Below are 21023 nucleotides of genomic sequence, written 5' to 3'. Positions count from 1 at the left end.
CCAAGTGGTCACTGAATTCCTCACACAAGCATTCGCCATTATGGGTGTGCCACAAGCAATAAAAGCAGACAATGGTCCTGCATACACCTCCAAACATTTTGCACACTTTTGTGCACCGCATAAGATTTTACACACCACTGGCATACCCTTTAATCCTCAAGGACAGGCAATAGTAGAGAGGAGAAACACAGACATTAAGACGCTGCTCCAAAAACAAAAGAAAGGGGGAGCCACAGGTAACCCTAGAGAACTTCTAAATCTAGCACTTTATATTATTAACTTCTTGATTTTTGACAAAGATGCACTGGCTCTGGCAGACAGGTTTTATAACCCACCGGAAGGGCAGTGTCCAGTGCGAGCAGCTCCACTATCTTTAGATAATCGCCTGGTGATGTGGAGAGACCCAGAAAGTGGTGAATGGAAGGGACCAGATAGGCTAACTGCTTGGGGAAGAGGGTTTGCTTGTATCTCTACAGGTGGAGAAGGAATCAGATGGGTGCCAATGAGCCATATTCGCCTTGTCCATCACAGAGAGACGGAGTAGACCCTTGAAACGAAGAAGACCCAAGAAACATCGGGTGGTTCTGTTGCTGATTGTGCTCACCATTGAAAGAGCGTAGCAGTTATGGCATTTGACCAAAACCCTTAGGAATCATTGGATTCTCTGAGACATGATAAGATTGTTGTAGGACTTGAAAACCCTTGGGAATCATTGGATTCTTTGAGACATAAGACTTGAAAGCCCTTAGGAATCATTGGATTTTCTGAGAAATAAGACTCTTACAGGACTTCAAAATCTGCTGGAATCATTGGATTCCCTAACACATAAAAAGACTTTTGCAGAACTTCAAAAACTTAGGAGGATCATTGGATTCCCTGATATGTGAAGCAATGGACAATAGATTGGTTTGGGACTATCTCTTGGCTGCTGAAGAAGGCATATGTGTGACTGCTGTTTACATACTCTCCTTCTAGGACTTCTGGCAATCTTTTACAACACCATGTTGATTTATATTGTTTGTTATACCATTAACTTGTGTGTACAATTCATGTTTGTTACACCACATCAAGCCTGCACTGATTGTGGGGAGAGTCATCACTAATAGCCTCTGCATTATTGCTATGTGCTTGTGTAATACCTTCCATGCTGATGGGTTTGTGCATAATAAGACCCTTCAGCCCAGAAACCCATTAGCAACCCCCACTTCCCTTTGGTGCTTTTCATCTCCCTTCCTGAGATGTCAGGGAGGGCATGATTATCTCCTTTTTAGTGCTTTCATCTCCCTTCCTGAGAAGTCAGAGAGGTCGTGATCACCTCCCCTTGGGGGCTCTGACTTCCCTGAGGAGTCAGGGATGGCATGACCACCTGTGTTCTAAAACAAAAGAAAGTGGGAGATGTAATGGGCTGAGGCTTGAGTTGATGCACTGAGGTCCCAAGCATGTGAGGCTAAATAGTAATTGGACCATACTCTATTAATATATATGCTTGGAGAAATAATGGCCCCGCCCACTATTTGTGCAAGTCCTGATGTGTTGTATAGGAATTGATGTTTTTGGTGGGTGGAGGCAAGGGAGAGGGAAGGGAAGCCGAAGGAGAGACTGCTGGCTGGCGTCTTGACACAGCAGCTCCCATTGCTATTGCGATGGCTCTTCATCTCCAATCCCTCTCTGCTAGCTGGCTTCCTGTCGCAGCTGCCCATATTGCTATTGCAATCCTTTTTCACCTCTTCACTTCAATAAAAATTGAAGATTTTTCCCTTAACCTGAATTCCTGACTCCAGCTGATTTTAAATACACGGTCATCACAATTACCTACAACTCTTGCTCTATGAACATTTATTTCCTTAGTAATAGCCCTCAGTCAACAACTTCATGCACTAAGTCATTATTAAAAACATAATGATGCTTAGTTGGACTCATCTTGACTACCCAGTGTCCTATGGGTCACCTCTAATTTTAACTGTTCAGAGTATAGTGCTCTAAGATTCCCTAAACAGCACAATCTGTCAGATCATGTTACTTCTCCGCTATATTTCCAATAGTAAAATATTATTATTAATACCTCAAGGGTCAAAACACAAACTCCTCTCTTTAGCATCTAAAACCCTCCACAACCTAGTTCTAGCACTACCTTTCCACTGTACCTTACTTGGACAAAATGCATGAAGTACGATAGAATGCTGGAATTACAGATAGGAAGACCTAATTTCTAATCTAAATATAAAGAGCTGGGATTAGAAAGATCTAAATTCAAATCCAGCCTTGGATGCTGACCATGGATGCTGACCAGCTGTGTGACCTTGAGCAAGTCCCACTACCTAACTTGCTTTTTTCCCCTATAAAACCAGAGAAATAACAATAGCTATCTTCCAGGATTGTTGTAATGGTCAAATGAGTAACTTATGAAGTGTTTTGCCAACCTTAAAGTGCTATAGTTATTACTATTATCATTCCCACATACAATTCGGTTCATTCTCTTTCTTCTGTGAATTCAACTCCCTGTACATTGTAGTGGCTGTTTGTACTGATACACCAGCTCAATGGACTGGTAATTCAATTGCACGTTATATACTAGCTGATATTTTTCATCCATTTTTTCCTGGACAGCTTGTCAAGCTCTTTGGGATAGAGATGTTCTGAAATGCAATATGATCTCCAGTGAGGAATATCTGAGGACCTCACCTCTATATAGGAAATCAAACTTTCATTTGGACTTTGTCTAGAAAAACTTTTATGGCAAAAGCCAACATCTCTGGCAAATATCTTCCTGTTTTATGCTTTTCAAGCTAATAACCATAAAGTCCCTGAACATTATGGTTATATGTCTAAAAGAATCTTTTTAGGTAGTTTTTTATTACCAAATAAAATTCTTTTTTAATATATATATATATATATATACACACACACACACACACACACACATTTATATATATATATATATATATATGTATACACACACACACACACACACACACACACACACACACAGAGTGCCAGGTCTGAAGTTTGGAAGAATTCACTTCCCGAGTTCAAATGTGACCTCAGACATTTACTAGCTGGATGATCCTGAGCAAGTCACTTTTACCTCATCTGTAAAATGAGTAGAAGGAAATAGCAAACCATTTCAGTATCTTTGCCAAAAAAGCCCCAAAATGGGGTCATAGAGAAAAGACTTCAACAATAACAAAAACATAAAATGACATTTTGTATTCTGTACAGCTATAAAACTGTACATTTGTCAAACTGTAAAAACTGGGTAAACTACAGAAAAGTAATTGCAAAAGTCCATCTATTTTATTCTCTTCTCATATCATGATCATGATGATCTCAAAAGGTCAACTAGTCCAACCCCCTCAATTTAAAGTTGAGCAAAGAGAGGCTCTGAGAATTTAAATGGCTTTCAAGAGAAATATTATCAAGGATACATACAACTAGAAAAAAGGATAAGCCAGTAAGGTAACAAAAGAGATAAAAACATAGACATCCTGAATGTTACACTATTACTCTCAAAATAGTAAAAGAACCAGAACTAGGCTCCTGGTACTTTGGTAGATCAAGAAATTACAGATTTAAGCGTTGAAAAGGATACAAAGACCATCAAAATTTCATTTAAAAGTGAAAAAAAAAAAAAAAAAAAAAGACCAGAGTACCCTGTCCAATCTTGCCCTGAGTAAATACAGTCAGGATCCAACTCATGCTCTCCTCTCCCCCAAAAAACCTCTAATTCTTCATTAAACCACAATGCCTTTCTCACAGAGGCCATTCTGTAAGGCACAAAAAAGGTTAACTACTAATGACTGGACATAGGTCGTGACCTATACGGGGTGCAGAAATTATCCACCCCCACAAAATCACTGCATGGATGTAATTACTAAGGAGAAATAAATCCAGGCAAAGGCTTTTCTAAAGGAAAGCCTAATTTGTGTTTTTACAAAACTGCCCAAACTAGACAGAACTTAATATTTTCAAAAATGGAAAATTGGCTTCTAGCTCCATGTTCTTTGTCACTGTCAGCCAATAGCACTTTTTAAGGGAAGCTTCAGAAGATAAGTATTATTGTAGAGTGTGGCAAAAAACAAAAAAAAAAAATCCAAAGTCGATTTTTTTTCATCCATGAATATCTCAATGCTGCCCCCTTCAAAGCATTATTGTTGTAAAGGTCGAATGAAAAGCAAGGTTCCAGTCACAAGAATGGAAAGCTGTCTAATGATGGGAGAAAGAGACAGCCCAGAATACAAGCAACTATTGCTATTTAATTCTATCAGTCTTTATTTGTATGCATATTATTACCAGATAAGTGTTTCCTGAGAGAGAGCAACAGAAAATTTTCGACAGGGTAAGAAGCCTGGAAGTTTCCGGCAAATATAATGTAATGGTTGAGTGAGAAGGTTGATTAATCCTTCCAAAATTGAAATCAGGCACATTCAATTAATAATTTTCTCTGAGGACAAAGGGATGTCCGTTTTTTCAATTGAAATGTTTACAAATGTTGTTCCAATCTAAGGAAGGAGAAGCAGTGGGACGTGCTAGAAAATAAAAATATTTCTCCCTGAGGATTTAAATGCCAAATGGTGCTTGCTACTCATTCAAAATAAAATTTAACTTAATAAGTCATTATAAAAATCGCTCCTCTTTTACCGACTACCGCCCCCAAAAGCTAACAAGATTAACATATTTAAAATCAAAGTGGAAATTTTCCAAAATGAAATGCCATCACTTTCAAGAAATATTGGGAAAAGGAAAAACACAAGCAAAAGCCTCAAGCTCACACATTACGGCATGCTACACTGCCTTCCTGCGGGGCGGAGGTCTCCCCAGTACAGGTCTCAATATAACATCCCATCTTCACACCCGCAATGGACAAAGCCATCACTGCAGCCTACCCCTGACCTCCGAGTTCTTTTCCAGTGCAGCGCTAACTCTAGTTTTGCCACTTACTGTGTGACAAGGGGACCAGTTACTATCCCTTTCTGGACCTTTCCCAGGCACTGACCCTTCCTCTATAGACCAATCACTCCCAGGGATGCTTTCAGGTCTAAAAGTAAGGAGGAGGATTCACTAGAAAAACCTTTGGGGGTCCCTTCCTGCCTGGCTTGTTAAGGCCTAGGCTGCTCGAGGGGCTGTCGAGTCGGGGGCCAGCCAGGAAAAGCGGGTTGATTAATGGAGGTAGCACCCTTAAATATCGGCCGACACTGTTTTCCCCTCAAAACAAGTCCACTCGCATGCAGATCGTGGAGGGCAAATAGGGCAGAAAAAGGTTAAGTGCAAAGCCAACCACTTACCCACATAATCAACACTGTGTGGAAGGGGAGGGAGAATCGAACCCTGCAGCCCTCAGTCTCTGCCCCAACCCAGACTAGACCGGGAAAAGCAGGGAATGTGCGGTGGAGAACAAGGGGCCACTCCCGCTAGTCCCCGCCGCTCACCTCGTAAACCCGAGGCCCAAGGAAGCCGTGTCAGAGTCCTTAGAGACACCGCAGGAGGCAAGCAGATCCCGGGCGCGCTATCTCAGGACGGCGCCTGCGCCGCTTCAAGCATTAAGCTGACCGTTTTAGGACGTGGGCGGTGGGAAGCTGGGCGCCTGGCTCTGGGAAGCTAGTGGAAATTAGCCCCTCCTTCTTTCTCTACAGACCTCGGCAGCAGATTCCAAACGGTGCCCGGAAACGCCCTTCGGGGAGAACGAGGGTCCACGCAGTTTTCAAAGGCCCTGAGGGGATTAGGAGGAGTTAGGAGAGGACAACCAAAACGGAGGCGATTTGGGGAGTCGCAAGGACCTCGAGGAGCATGACGGGAAGACAACGAGCGGGTGGCGAATCGTGAGGTGGACGAAACACACCTCTTTGTCTTCTAGGGCACGGGAACGCCGTCACTTCCGGCAACAATAGGAAACGTCAAAACTCGGACAGGCGGTGACTTGGTCCGCCACAGCGGGAGCGGCGCTGAGCCCCGGAGGCGGCGAGAGCTGCTGCCGGTGCGGACACCACCATCGCTACCTTCTCCCTCCTCCCCATCCCCCCCCGCCTCCTCCCCTCTCCCGGCTGAGGCTATAGAGCTCGAACCGGCTTCTCCATGGCCCGGACAACCGTGCCCGGCTGAGCCGCTTTCCAGTTGGCTGAAGCCACTTTCCTGAGGTTTAGTCGTCGCGGCGGCGGTGGGAATTGCAGGTGGCCCAGGTACAAATTCGAAAGAGACTTTCTCTCCTCCTCTTCATTTCCCATTCTCCACCCCCACCCCGCGGCTATTTCTCCTCCCACCCCGAAGCACCTGGTTGCCTTACCTGCCTGCCTGTGGGCAAAAGGCTGACCAACCTGCGTGAGGCATTAACCAATAGCGCTCGTCATTTCCTCGAGTGACGTGCTGTCAGCCAATGACTATGCGAGATTTCGGGCGTTGGGGAGGCGGGAAGCTGGTAACTCGTCACTAGAGTCGTAGCCCCTGGAGACGAGGTGTCATCCCGGGAAGAGACGAAGGAAGCTTTTCTCTCATCCTCAAATCTTGCCCTTTGGGAGGAATGGGAGCATCGTTCTGCCCCCCAAACCTCCCCAAACAAAAACCTGGCTGTTCTTTGTGGTCTCATTTTACTGCCTTTTTGAGTGCCAGCAACACACCTAGCTGTGCAGAGCCCTCCCTTCTCACCAAATTGAAGGAATTGCCCGTTTTACACTTGGGTCAGGGTTCTTTGAAGTAATCTTAATTTCTTAAATATTTGACCATATTAGCACCAGCCCTCCTGGACTGGAATGATTGAAATTATAACATCTAGTACTCCTAGCATCCATCATTTAAAATAAATTGTCTATGCCCTGCATATTTACTTAAGAAAATAAATTTTATTGATTTCTTTTGTTAACTTCACTAGTTTCTCACAGTGCAGTATCCATCCTTTCCCTCTTATAAAGCTGTATTCACTTTAAAACAAGGCATTTTAAATTTGCGTTCAAGTATTGGTACTGAAGTTGTTGGTCTAATAATGCAGTCCTGTTTTCTTTATGATTGAAATAGGAATCTTTTTAAAAATTAAAAATGTCGACATCTTTTTACATCGCCAAAATTTTTTCCTGTGCTTCAGCTCCTTTTAAAGAGCCATATCACATAAGAATGTTTTGTTTTGTTTTGTTTTAAAAGAGGAAGAGAAAGAATCAGTACATCAACACATTGGAAAAAAAATTTGAAAATACAGGTATTGTTCCACTTCCACTGGAGGTGAGTGAGAACATTCCAAGGCATGTGGGACAACCAGTGAAAAGGCCTGGAGTCCCAAGTGAGACCATTCTTTTTTTTTTTTGTTAATTTTTGTTGAATCTTATTTTCTTTCAAGTGAATCATTTCGGGCCTACCAAACATTCTTAAGAACTGTCCATCATTTCATAATGCTTACACTCTTCATTACATATGCTGAATTTTATGCTTAATAACTTATGTTCCTTTCAAGTTTTTGTAAATAGATGAATAGAGTAGCCCTCCACTTTATTTCAAAAGAAATAATCAAGACATTTGTGTAAACTTTTTGCAGTGGAATTATTAATTCAAGTCTTTAATTGAGGGGTACATTGTTTAACCCATAACAGATTCCTTAATTGATTTAATTCCTATTTTTCAAATGAATGTGGGACAAACCAAAAACCTTGTTTTTGGTAAGTCATAAATCATTAGAATCGAATTTGATTTAATTGGATTGTTTTAATTCAATAATATTCCAAATGAATGAATGAATATAAAATCATTAGTCTTTCCCCCAATCCCACATTTATACCATTGTTTTAAAATGTGTATATTTGCTAGCAAGTTGTCCAAAAATTTTTCATATTAGATTGCTGCCTTGATTTTTAGTCATCTTTCACCTCCAGTTATCACTTTAGAAGATTTAGTATTAAAGAACCAGAATTGAAATGTAATCTATTCAAAAGATATAACAGTTAAAATGCTTTTTGAAGATAACCTTAAAGTTTCTCTACATTCTACCTCTAGAGAGTTAAATAATAAAGATGGCTTCTTCCCCTTAAATATGTAACACTAGAAATCTGACTTGATTTTGATATCTTTTAAGCAGTTTAAGCATATAGACCAGCTATTGTCTTAATGACCATATTTGACTTTTATAAGGAGACAAAAATGGTAATCCTAATAATTCTTGATTGTTTTAGTTATATATAAATGTGTCAATTTTCAAAAAAATTTATAGACTGTGATAGAATCTAAGTTTTAAGAAAATAGTGATATTGTAAATCTTGGCAAAATTTTAAAAAATAAAATACAAAGTGTGTGCTTTTTAGTAACAAAAACTGTTCTTGCAGAACCAGACCTCTAAATTTAATGAGAGCTTTTTTATGTCTCTATGTACCTCATGACCTCTTGGTAATTAACTGTTTGCCTTTTCTACTTATAAGATCCCTTGTGGACTTAGACTTCTTTCGTTCTCCTACAGTTGTTGCCTTTAAGTTTAGGGAGTGAATGGTTATCACTTCCCCCCACACACACACACACCGCCCCCTGTTCATTCTCTTCTGGACTACTTTGGTGGTCTACTTTTTAAAGGAGAGAAATGAAAGAATCTAAAGTAATAACTCCCCACAGAATCCTTTTATTTTCTATTCTTTTAGAATAACCTAATGGAATCTCATTTAAAGATTATCAAATTAGAATAATTTCATTTCCCTTTGCTGAGCTACAAATATTTCAGAAGCTACAGATGTAAAAAAAAAAAAAGAAAGAAAGAAAGAAAGAAAGAAAGAAAGAAAGAAAGAAAGAAAGAAAGAAAGAAAGAAAAAGAAAAGTCAATTTTAATAGAATTTACTTTTAATAGTTAATTTTTTGATTCTCAATTTCACATTTTTCAAGTTGAAATAGCATAAAATTTTCCTTAAAGAATATATCTGAGCTGAAAATGGATTACTTCAAAATGATGCCACCACTTTGATACTGAAGATATGCCACCATTTATAATGAGTGCTTTAAGTGAGCCTATTTATAGATTAATCACTGCCAAAGATCTAATATTGATTTAATGATAGAGGAATGGGTTTGCCCCAGACCAGTTTGGGAAGCAGAATGTCTCATTCATCTTTGAGTAATTTGAATTCCTTACTCAATTCTCTACATTTCACTCTCCAAAAAAAAAAGTCCATAATTTTTTAATTAGCTGCAGTTGTTCCCAAAGCCATTTGGATACCCTATAATGTGTGTGAGCACTTAACAGTTGACATAAACTAACACAAGAGAGTTAGTTACATTTTCCTCTTGCTCATGTAAAATAGCAATTTATTTAATATTTAACTTATTTAAATAATATTTTTGATTTAAGAATGATACATATCTTCTTACACAATTGGAAGAGTTGGAGTTCTGCTTAATGTATCGTTCAGTGACTATTGTAAAATATTCATGGAAATAATATATAAGATTTCTTGGAAATAATAAAATGTAGAATATTAGAAACATATTTCTGCTATAACCTTTGAAAAAATATGAAAAAGTTAATTCTTCATAAATAATATACAACATGACAGACTCTATAGGAGAAACTTTTTTTATATAGCAATGCTATAACAAACAAAAAAAATCCTCAATAAAAATGATGTAAAAGATCATTTAGGACTATTACAAATTTAACTAATCCACCTGAAGCAGAACACTCAGGAAACTGTTTTCATGTAATATGTATTAAGTAATTCATATTGGAATAAATTGCTTAGAATTATGTAGTACAATTTTGGTATTAGTTCCTTAGTTTAGTTAGAACACAAAAGATTGGATTTTACTATCTTTTGCTCACTTGATTAAGGAAATCAGAAACTTTAGAGCAACTTCATATCAGAAATCACAGCTCTTTTCTAGGCTAATGTAGTGCAGGATGTTTGGTTTTTAAAATGCTTTAGATTGTTTGAAAAATAGTTATTTTAATTTCTTGATAGCTCATACAACTTTTTAAAGAGTGAATTGTATCTAATTTGATTATAAAACATTACAAGAAATAGGCATAGGCCATTAAAATAAACTGGGAAAATCTTTCTTTCTTTCTTTTTACCTTCCCTAAAACCTCTTAAAGTTCCTTTCAATAGAATTCATTTAATCAGAGTGTAATGTTTTCTGTTTTAATTGTGCTATTTTACAATATTTTAAAATTATCTGAATCACATCATTTTTTTTTTTAAGGAGATAAGATACCAAAAAAGTAATACTGCTAATAGTTTTAAAGCAAAATTCAATTTGAGCATGTAAGCTTTATACATTTTTTCATTTTTAAAAAATTATACTGTTGATAAAAAACAAAAAAAGTTGACGTACATTCAATAAAAAATAATTTTTAGTTAAAATTTATTGTAGTACCTAATCTACTAAAACATGCTAAAAAACTGATTTATTTATTTTTCTTTCATTACAATATGCATTTAAAATACAGTGTATATTTAATTCAGGTTGTCAAATGATTTAACACCATCTAGCTAATCCTTGATTACTTAAATATAAGTAACTTAATTTGGGAATGAATTAATTTACCTTGCAACATTGCAAAGTCTTGTAGTGGCATTTTTCTTACATTAAGAGCAAGGAGAGCTCAATTATAGTCCCATTAAAGTAGTAATGTGATATTAGGCAAGTCATTTAACCTTTTTGGGTCTTAGCCTTCCTCATTTGTAAAATAAGAAAGTTGCTCTTTCTGCTCTCAAAATTGTATAGTTCTATTAAGAATATATTTAAATTTTAGTTTCAAGATTCATATTGTGACTTTTACTTTTTAATTTTGTCTTAATAACAAAAGCTTCATCCTTTCGACAATATATTGGGAGGGAAGTATTGAGTTTGATGATTGGAGTAATGAGGTCTTTTGCTGCTTCTGTTGACTCACAATATCATCTGAAACAAGTCACTTTATTTTGCATCAGTTTACATATCTCACCTTCCACTTATGTAAGTATTACAGTGCTTTCTATGATGTACTTTGTACTTAAGTTAATCTTTTTTATTTTGAACCAAAAAAAGTGTCTCTGTAAAATGAAGAATATGATATGACTTCCAAAGCCCTTTCTGACACCAAATCCTGAATTGAGTACCATGTTATTATTCTGTAGTACTCAAAATAGTAAATGAATTGCTTTCAAAAAGTTTTGACAAAACTAAACTGTCACTTCTCCACTGAGCAATCAGTCATTATATATCATCTACTAGGATCTTCCCTATCCTCAAATAACTTACAATATGTTTTTTGAAAATGAAACAATCAAAAAAAGAAACATTCAGATAGGTAAACATATGTAACACTATGAACTATATATATAGATATATAGATATATATATCATTTGGGGATTTTACTTAGGTTAGTTCTAGGCATAAATAAATAGAGATGTTGTGGAAAGGATGCATGCATTAGGTAAGGCTTGGACTAGATGACACCTAAAGTCCTTTCCAATTCTGATTATATTGTCTGGCTTCCTATACCAAATTGTAATCAAAGGAAATTTTATAGCTTTTAAAATGGACCTTTACTTTGAATTAAAGGACATTATGGCATGTGGAATTTAAATTGTTAAATAATACATACACATATACACACACATCAGACTGCATTTTTATGTATTATAAGTGCTAAAGGCATGACTGCTATAATTAGGGAAAAATACATTCCCTATAACATGTAACTCATCAGGATTCCCAGAAACTGATAATACTATAGCAACTAGGAAGGATATACTTTGAATTTATTGATAATCATCATCACAATATATTTGTGTGTATATGTATACACAATGTATATTGATCATCCGAAGTCCTCAGTCTTGTTTAAATGTTTATGTTAATTTCAGAAGCTAAAAGCACATATTGAAGATTCTCTCAGTTGAGGGTCGATAAGGTTTTGTCAATATTTGACTCCAGGTTCTTTCTGCTTCAGCTTTTCTTCAAGACAGATGAACTTGAGTTCATCTCAACTTATGGTATTTTGACATTTTTTCCAATATAATTAATCTTTGTAAGGGATTCATGAAACTGCCGGAGAGGGGATGAATGTCATGAAAAGAACAAGAACTCCTGCTAGTTCAAGTGCTCTTACTTTTTTGCCAAGGCAGCTGAGGCCTACTCAGAGAAATGAATGACTTGCCTAAATGCCACAGCTGGAAACATAGTTCTGGTATCCTGTCCTCTTTCGTTTGTACCTGTGCTGTCTGGACCAATTCACAGAGCTGAACCTTCCAAAATTTTTTGTATCAGTGCAAGAAGATAGTGTTATGCTGCTTCATACTTAACAAGCTAATGTATTTAGAAAAAGCAGGAAATTATATATCATCAGTTACTTTAAGCATTAACATAAACAATTACAAAGGCATACTATTTTGGGCTCAAGGTAGTGACATTTTGAATTATAGGCTATTTTAAAAGAAATTCAATTGTTTTTTACTCTCAAAATACAAATAATATACAGATATAATGAAAGACAAAATTGGGAAGTATTTGAAATCTATCCTCTTTGTACCTTATCTAGCCTTCTTTAAACATTTCCTCTATTTTACCCTTGTGTCTATGGGCATCTTGGTGTTTGGAAAATTTGCATTTTGAAAAAAAATTATTGCAATGAGAACAGTCTCTAAATCAAGGAATGAATCTCTGCTGATGAAATGTAGGGTCCATTGGTTCCTGTGGCAAGGTTATTTAGGGATAGATTAAAGTTTTAGACTCCTCAACTAATTCTACATAGAGTGCTACCTGATGTATAAGATTGCTAAGATAACAAACACAGACCTGTAATGAGAATAGTCAGATTCTGAATGATCTTGTTTTAATGACTAGATAATTTATAATTAACATACACTATTTTAAGTAGTACTAGGTAGTGTTTACTTTGCAATCATATTCCTTATAAATTAATATTTTAATATGTTTAAGGTAGCTTATTCTTTTAAGTAATAAAAGTCAATTTGTATTTTTTACATATCCCCTTTAGTCCATTTGTATATTTTTCCATTCTTTCAATTGGTTTTTCACTTTGCAAAGTTAAAACTTGGCTTGTCCTTCATTTAAATAGCAGAAATTCTAATTGCTTCTTTATTATACAAAAGTAGCTTATGTAATACAGTTAGTCAATTATTTTCTGAAATACAAGTATGAAAATGAGAACTGCTTCTATTGTCAGGATATATCTTAATTCTGAGTGATATAAGAAAAGGTCAGTCAGAAATAGGGTTGGTTTAACAAGGAAATAGGGAAAAAGTCATGTTAATCATTATAGTAGATTAAAGCAAGGGAGCCAAGGTAGATGTAGAAGAACCATGTAAATCTAAATGATATCAGAACTTTTTTTTCCTCTTAGATATTTCCATTTCCTTCCTGCATGGCTTCTTAGTTAAGGTAGGCAGTTTTAAAAAAGTAAAAAAGAAAAAAGATGATATCACAACAAAAGAAAAGAAAAATGGGGGGGATTGTGAGAACTATCTCACAGAAACTACAAGACAGAGACACAATTAAAAAGAATATTAAATTTATAAATGGTTCAATTTAATCATGGGTTTCCATGACTTTTGCTAGCTATCTATTTATGGATAATGCAATTATAGAAAATTTATGTACCTCAAATGAAGATACAATAAAATTTCAAATACCAGAATATCAAAATCACTAAGACACTTAAACCCAAAAGTCCAAAATATCTTTAGCAAGATAACAAACATTGAACAATTAAAAACTAAGATGAAATTGGCCAAGAAAAGCTTAGTGCCCATGTTTTATTTAGTTTACTATAATTGGACATTGGACGCAAGAAGAAAAAAAGAAAATTGAAGAAGAAAAAAAGAAAATTGAAAAGTATAAAGGAAAAAGACCCAGAAATAAGAGCACCAGATACTGCAACAGTAGAGAAACTAGCCAGACATAACAGAACTAGAAGAGAGATTTTTACAGGTTTGAAGGGTGTATTACTAGCTACTTGTTGCTCCCTTTCATAATCCTTAGACGCCCAGTCTCACTTTACTCTTAAATAGAATGGAACATGGTAAGTCATTTGTTGGGAGTTAAGTGAATGATGTAGTGAGAGATTGGGAAAGGACACTAAAAAAAACCCAAAACAATTTAGTTGGCTTTAAGCCAGAGTTATAAAGACAATGTTAAAATATTCTTTCATCTAGCAAGTGTTTATCAAGCTTTTACTTTGTATGGATCTGTGATAATAAGCACTGTGGGCATACAAAAAAAAAATCTTGTAGAAATATAATAAAAGATAGAATTTAAATACCTTAAGAAAAGTAACAAGTATTTGTAGGAGCTCAAAGGAAATGATCCTTCCCACCGTGTTTATATAAATTGTTTAAAAAGCCATATTATATGAAATATTCAGTTTGGAAAGGTTTCTGTTTTTTAAAATATATATAATTTAACTATTTTTATGCTTGCTTTGAATGCCTCATTCCCCAAGAGTGCTGAAACATGAGATATTGCTATGGTGCTAGTTATCTTCACACATCTTGGAGAAAAAAATTTACTATGACCAAAATTTTTCTGGGAAACTTATTTCCTGAATATATTAATATATTTGTGGGTTTTCTAAAGGGTGAATTTGACTCTAAAAGTTTGATTGCTGGCAAATGGGCATTTTTAATCTGCTTACCTTGTGTAAAATTCCTGAGACAAAAGATTTTGTTTAAAACAATTTTTTCTTTTTAAATTGGGCTTACTTATCCTTTCATCTACATGCCAGAAAAGGCAGCCAAGAGTTAACTAAAATTTTGTGATAAGTACCCAAGTCAGGTAAGCCAGTAACTTTATGGATCCTTGGCTTCATAGATTTTTAAGGGGAAAAAAAAAAAAAAAAAAAAAACCTCTAATTCATTTGCAATAAAAACATAACTACATACTACCACCATCATATTATTAAGTTGATATGCTGCCAAAGAGTTATTATTCATTAACATTTTTATAATAGGTCAAAATCATACTAACTACAATTGTTAAATATAGACTATTTGGAGTTTATTTTATAACAGAAATGTCACTAACATATATGTGCTATGTGCTTTGTCTGACATTTAATAAAAGATTCAAGGTGTTAGAGGCTATTCAGAAAATAATAATCTCTAAACTATATACTCTAATGAAGAATCTTCATTAGAAACAATCTTCAAGTCTTGGATTTTATGGTGTTATGTAACTTTTTTCTTTGGAACAGTGTTAGAACTAGAATTGACTCTCTATATTGTATGTCCAACACAATATATTCCTGTCACACAAGAAAAAACAAAGCCTTGGAGCATGTAAATGACATATCTAAGATCATGCAGCTAGATCACTACAAGTTAGTGGCCAAATTGGCCATCTAAGTCTTCTAGGCCATGGTGGTCTTTTTGCAATGATTCAGTGCCCTCTATACATACTTATGACTATATTACTTCCAGCTATTTGTCAATTTTGAAACTTCTTGCAACATAGCAGTTTTTAAATTTTGGAAACAATACAACAAAATCATTTATTTGGAAGAAAAGTTACCTATTATATAATCCATTCATAATAATTAGGATCATTCGTAGAGAAATGTATGGCCTGAAACAAATAACACTGTGTTCCTCTACCACAGTTTTTATACAAATGACATGAGGTGAAAAAGCATATCACAGAAATGAGCAAAATTTAGGCTAGAATATAAAAGTGAAATGCTATTCACTTCCCCTACACAGGGGTTTGACAAGTGCCTCCTTCATTCTCTTCTGTTGTAAAATCTAGATTTAAGTCTACTAAAGATTTTAGTGTGTTCCGGAATTATTAGTGAATAATTTTCTGGTAGGTTTTCTGTTAGTTTTTGTTTTAAAGATCATCTGCCAATACCATATCTTTCTTACTGTTAGCTCACTGTCCTAATCAAGTGTCATAATAGTATTATCCCCCAAAATCCCAGGCTTAGTATGCATATCCTGTGGATGGTTCTAATAATAACTATAACTTTATAGCTAAAGACTAGATAAATGCCTACTTGGAATTTTTTTAAATCATAAACTTAAATTAAATGTCTTACTAAAAATTTCAATCACTTTAACTATTCTGCTTATTTATAATACATTTTACCACATAAAGACAAAGAAGAGTCTCCATTAATATCCTGAATTTGAATACACCACAACTTAACTTCATCCTTTTTTATTTAACACACCCCAACTTCAAACTGTTTCTTATTAAAGTACAATATATTACAACAGTAATTTAAAGACATTTTCAAGATGAGATCTTTAGGTTAAATTCATGTTAAAATTCATATAATATAGTATGATGTACTGTATAACTGCTTCAGGTCCTTACAATGTTTGATATGGTTTGATAATGGAAACCCAAGTTTCTGTAATTGGTGCTACCTATTTTTTTAAAATAGCTTTGACTTTATATTAATATTTACATATCTTCAGCTCTTCATTAACATCTTATGAAGTACAAAACATATTGTCTGATATTCTTTAAAATTGAATACATGTATAATGATCCTTGTAGTTACTAGAAAATTAAAAATGACTTGCCGTATTTAATTTCTACCAGGCATTTTTATGTGACTGATTCATTTTGATTATTCTAAAGCAAAAAAAATATTATTACTTTATGAAAACAAAATAAGTCACCAGAACTTTTGTTTTAATAACAAATTTCAAATGATATGCTATATTAAATAAATTTAACATTCCTTGTAGTTTGTAAATTTTAAAAGTTCATATATTTTCACCAATTTAGCAACTAGACTAGCATATTATCAAAAAAGGTAAGAGGTAATAAATGTTTAATGATGGATTAATTAAGCATCTACTATGTGCCAGTCACTGTTAAATTAAAAACTTTTTATCTATGATTTTCTGTTTTCCTGGAACATATTACCAAAGGTACTTGAATCATTTGGGAATATTTCCTTTTTTTTTCTTCCTTAAAATTCAAGCTGTCCAAGCTTTGGGCAAAAAGTTCTTAATGGGGAAAGAGGAAGTAAGGTTTTAAAATTAATCTAGGTGGCACAGGCTATGAGTTAGGAAGACCTCAGATATGTACTTTGTGACCCTGGGCAAGTCACTTAGGTTCTGTTTGCCTCAGTTTCCTCAACTGTAAAATGGGGATAATAATATATCTTCCAGAGTTGGTGTGTGGATGAAATGAGATACTAATTTTAAAGTATTTAGCATATTGGCTGGCACATATAAAAAATGTTAAATACTACCACTAATATTATTATTATAATGCTTCATTGTTTCCTAAATGGATTTTTGTTCAACAGACTTTAGTAATATATCAAATAGTATTAGACTATATCAAAGAAAATTTATTGAAGTTAGTAACAAAAATTTACCAATAAATGATGTCTTTTCTTCTTTTGTTGCTAAAATACCTTCAGCTTTAGACTGATTAGCTTTCTTCCACATTCTGATCTGTTTTCAAATTTCTCTTACTAAAATTTTCTGAATTGTTAGCTCTTTGTTTAGTTCTTATTCTGCTTTATTAAAATCATACTTATAGTTAAGAGTGTGCTCTAAAAGTATTGGGCTGTTTTAGCAAAACTGTTTAATACTTGATTTTTAAAACCCTATGTAGTATAAGTCATTTGCACTTTATTTAAAGTCATTGCACTGGGAACCTAAGACTATCCAATTGTGAATTCATTTATTTTACTGATGTAGAAATGAAACACAGAGAAGTTGAATGAGTTAATGCCACACAGCTAGCTAAATGTTGCAATAATAGAATTGTGTGTTTTTTCCCTTGAAGAGGAAGAAGTCTTGAAATATTAATTGTTCTAAAAAGCTATCATAATGTAAAATTTTCCCTTTTTCCTCACTGACAAAGAGTTTTATCTGTTATTTTGTTTTGTTTTTAAAGAAACCACTCATCTTTTCCTCAGCATCTCCTTGGGCTGACTAGGTTATTATTTTTAAGTGTGATCAACTTTTTTTTCTGCCTAAATTCTAATTGTTAATTTTAGTAAAAACAAGTTATTATTGAAATATTTATCATTGAGATCTAGGTGTCTAATTTACAAGACTGCTGAATTAGACTTCAGGGTCTATGTTACATTTTATTACAGTCTACAACATAAGTGTAACTGGCAAGAATTAACAAAATAAAAGCCAGTTACACAGCTGTTACACATCTGGGATTTTGGTAAAAAGGAGGTAGTTTAGCCATGGCTTCATTGTGATAAAAAACAGGGTCTAGAGCCTTTTTTTTTTTTTTTTTTTTTGCTAAAGTCTTGTACTGTGATCAGAGCTCTATTTAATATTGGCCCATAAGTCCACATAATAATAATTTCTAAGTCCTAAGACCATTGCTAACTTTTAAATCTTGCCATGTGAAAAATGATTGTCAGCTGTGAATTTTTAAAATGGTTTGTTAGCAAACTGGGAGAGAGATGATGGTCAAAATAAACATTTCTTTAACTTTCTTTGTCCCAGTTTTGCCCTTGTCATGTCTCCCAACTAGCCTTGCAATGCCACGCCACTTTTACCATATTTTCTTCAGGAAGTTTATCTTCAGACCTAGTAGTTGTGGAATACTACTTTATGTCAATTAATTAATCTACTGGAAGAGGCATGTACTTTTTCGTTTCTTTTCCTTTTCCATATTATATTGCCCTGCTCTTTTTCTGAATTTCACAGGCTTGCAGATGGGTCAAGGGCTGTGGAGAGTGGCTAGAAACCAGCAACTGCAACAGGAAGGCTATAGTGAGCAAGGCTACCTCACAAGAGAACAGAGTAGGAGGATGGCTGCTAGCAACATTTCTAATGCAAACCATCGCAGACAAGCCCAAGGAGGCATTGACATATATCATCTTTTGAAAACAAGGAAATCTAAAGAACAGGAAGGATTCATTAATTTGGAAATGCTGCCTCCTGAACTAAGTTTTACCATTTTGTCCTACCTGAATGCAACTGATCTTTGCCTGGCTTCATGTGTTTGGCAGGATCTTGCTAATGATGAACTTCTCTGGCAAGGGTAAGTTTTTTGGGCTTGTCTGTTTCTGTTTTAGAGGTTTTTTAAAAAAGTTTAAATGATGACCTCTTGGACTTTACATTACATTCATGTTTATATATTACTCCCTTCTAGCTTTGTCTTGGTGTAATGTAAACTCACTTGTATGTTTAAAAATAATAACAGTTGCACCATAAATTCATAGTTCGCTCTTTAAAGATTTCATGTGACAAACATTCTATTTGACTTTAGATGATAAGTTCACCTGCAAATTTTATCTTATTTATCCAACATAAGCTAACAGACCTAATGTCTGACACTTGAAAAAATAGTGATAGTACAAAACAGAGGTGTTTTTAAAATTTATTTATTAATTACAATATAGATTATTCTTCAGAAGAAGGAAAAGGTAACATACTTTTCTATTTTGTAAATTTAATCTGTACTAAAAAGCAAACTCAGGATGAGTTTTCCACTTAAGGGTGTCTGAAATTATCATACTTTTCTTTGATTTGTTCCCATTATGTTTATGACATTTCCCATAAATGAATCTGGGTGTTACTGAGCAAGTTTAAAACAAACATAAAATGTCTCAGTAGTAGATAATCCAAAAACCATATTTTAGATATTATTTGCAAACACCACTCTACCAGTCCTTTTATCAGAACTCCTAACACAGCAAAACTAACCAGCTGGAGTTTCATCTGCTTCTTATTTACCTCCGACCACCTACTGGTTAGTGCAAAAGAGCAATGAAGTGACCAAATATTGTTTGGCAGAAAGGTAAAAGCAAAAGCTTTGGACAACACAGTTCCTGAATATTTGAGAAGAAAATCTAATAAACAAACACTTATTTTAGAAGTTAAAATGTAAATTGTAAACCTGGGATATTTGGCTAAAATAATACTATAAATTCAACTTCTTATTGAAAAGAATGTTTAGCACCTTACATTAACCTCACAGCTTGAAGACAGTACATCTGCACAGTCATTTTAGATTTACAGTGACCATATCAAAGACTGCATTTTTTGGAATATTGAAAATATGTCCCAAGTTTATAATTAAAACCATATTTACACTCTCAGTTTCTACTTCTTGATTTTGAAAATATAATTTATCTTGGAAACCTTTAGAATGTTATTTTTTTTAGATAAAAAGTTATTTTATTAAAAATTTGTTAGCCTGTGCCATGACTATTTGAACCCTTTTGTCATAGAAGTAGAACATTATCATGATATTTCTCTTAAATATAAATGTAATCTCTTAGTAATTAATGCAATCATTTAATATCTTCATGTCAGTTCTTTGTTTTAGGGAAGGTACACAAGTTACATTAATTTTAATATAAAGTAAATAAAATTCTACTTCTTAGTTAGCAGAATGTTTAAAGCTATTAAAATAAATATCAAAACTGACTAGTTTCATAATAAAATATGGTTTTCTCATTATGAAATTTTAGCTATCTTTAAATTAAAAAAAGGCTTATAGTATATATTTTCTATGTTTTGAATGTCTCAGCAAATATACAGGGTTTTTAATATATAATAATGTAATTAGTAATAAAATTAAGGATATTATCTGAGTTTTGATTTTAAACTTTGCCTCTAAACTTATAATGGCTTAATTAATATTTCTTATCCATTTGAGGCTTAAACTTAAGTTTTGATAACTTTTTATTATCAAAGATAGTTTCCCCCTCAGGTATTGAATTGTATTCACTGTTAATTTGAGGGTCTATGTATCATTTGATTATGGTTCTTGGAATATTTGTTTCGTGGAATATTTGTTTTAGCTTTTGCATGTACTTATCCAGTAGAATAGTAGTAGTTCAGTATAGGGACTGTTTTTCTTTGTTCTCTCTCTCTTTTTTTTTTAAACTATGTATCTCTCTTATGTTTTGCACCATAACAGACCTTTAATAAAATAGTTTATATGTTTTATTAATTTGAGTAATATGCATCAGTGCCCATAGAATAGTTTTCATAACTTTGGATATTTAATCCACTTATAATAGTTAACAACTCCTGAACCTTAGTAACCGTTATTAATGAGTATCTGATTGGGGAAAAAAAGTCACTTGGTGACCAAGCTTCTGGTAATGAGCCTCTCCATCATA

At 34.3% G+C, this 21023-nt stretch overlaps 2 protein-coding genes across 11 annotated transcripts in view; one reads left to right on the top strand and one right to left on the bottom strand.

Annotated features, from left to right (window-relative positions):
* Window positions 1-5838, bottom strand: part of CEP44 (centrosomal protein 44) — an 87436-nt gene extending 81598 nt beyond the window's left edge. For 2 of the 8 annotated variants that reach the window (XM_051965922.1, XM_051965929.1), the window contains exon 1: window positions 5427-5523. The gene's annotated coding sequence lies outside the window, so the exon portion shown is untranslated. Of the gene's footprint in view, window positions 1-5426 lie in introns of all 8 variants that reach the window. The other 6 variants (XM_051965930.1, XM_051965926.1, XM_051965925.1 and 3 more) reach the window with 6 other exon arrangements.
* Window positions 5839-6074: 236 nt separating this feature from the next.
* FBXO8 (F-box protein 8) overlaps window positions 6075-21023 on the top strand; it is a 54305-nt gene continuing 39356 nt past the window's right edge. For 2 of the 3 annotated variants that reach the window (XM_051965933.1, XM_051965931.1), the window contains exons 1-2: window positions 6075-6173; window positions 18595-18931. In XM_051965933.1, coding sequence (XP_051821893.1) covers window positions 18603-18931 — 329 coding nt within the window. In that variant the 5' untranslated portion in view covers window positions 6075-6173; window positions 18595-18602. Of the gene's footprint in view, window positions 6174-10759; window positions 10909-18594; window positions 18932-21023 lie in introns of all 3 variants that reach the window. The other variant, XM_051965932.1, reaches the window with a different exon arrangement.

Source organism: Antechinus flavipes, chromosome 6, assembly GCF_016432865.1.
Source record: "Antechinus flavipes isolate AdamAnt ecotype Samford, QLD, Australia chromosome 6, AdamAnt_v2, whole genome shotgun sequence".
Classification (NCBI taxonomy): Eukaryota; Metazoa; Chordata; class Mammalia; order Dasyuromorphia; family Dasyuridae; genus Antechinus; species Antechinus flavipes.
The sequence above is the reverse complement of the archived record's forward strand: the minus strand, read 5'-3'. Positions and strand labels throughout refer to the sequence as shown.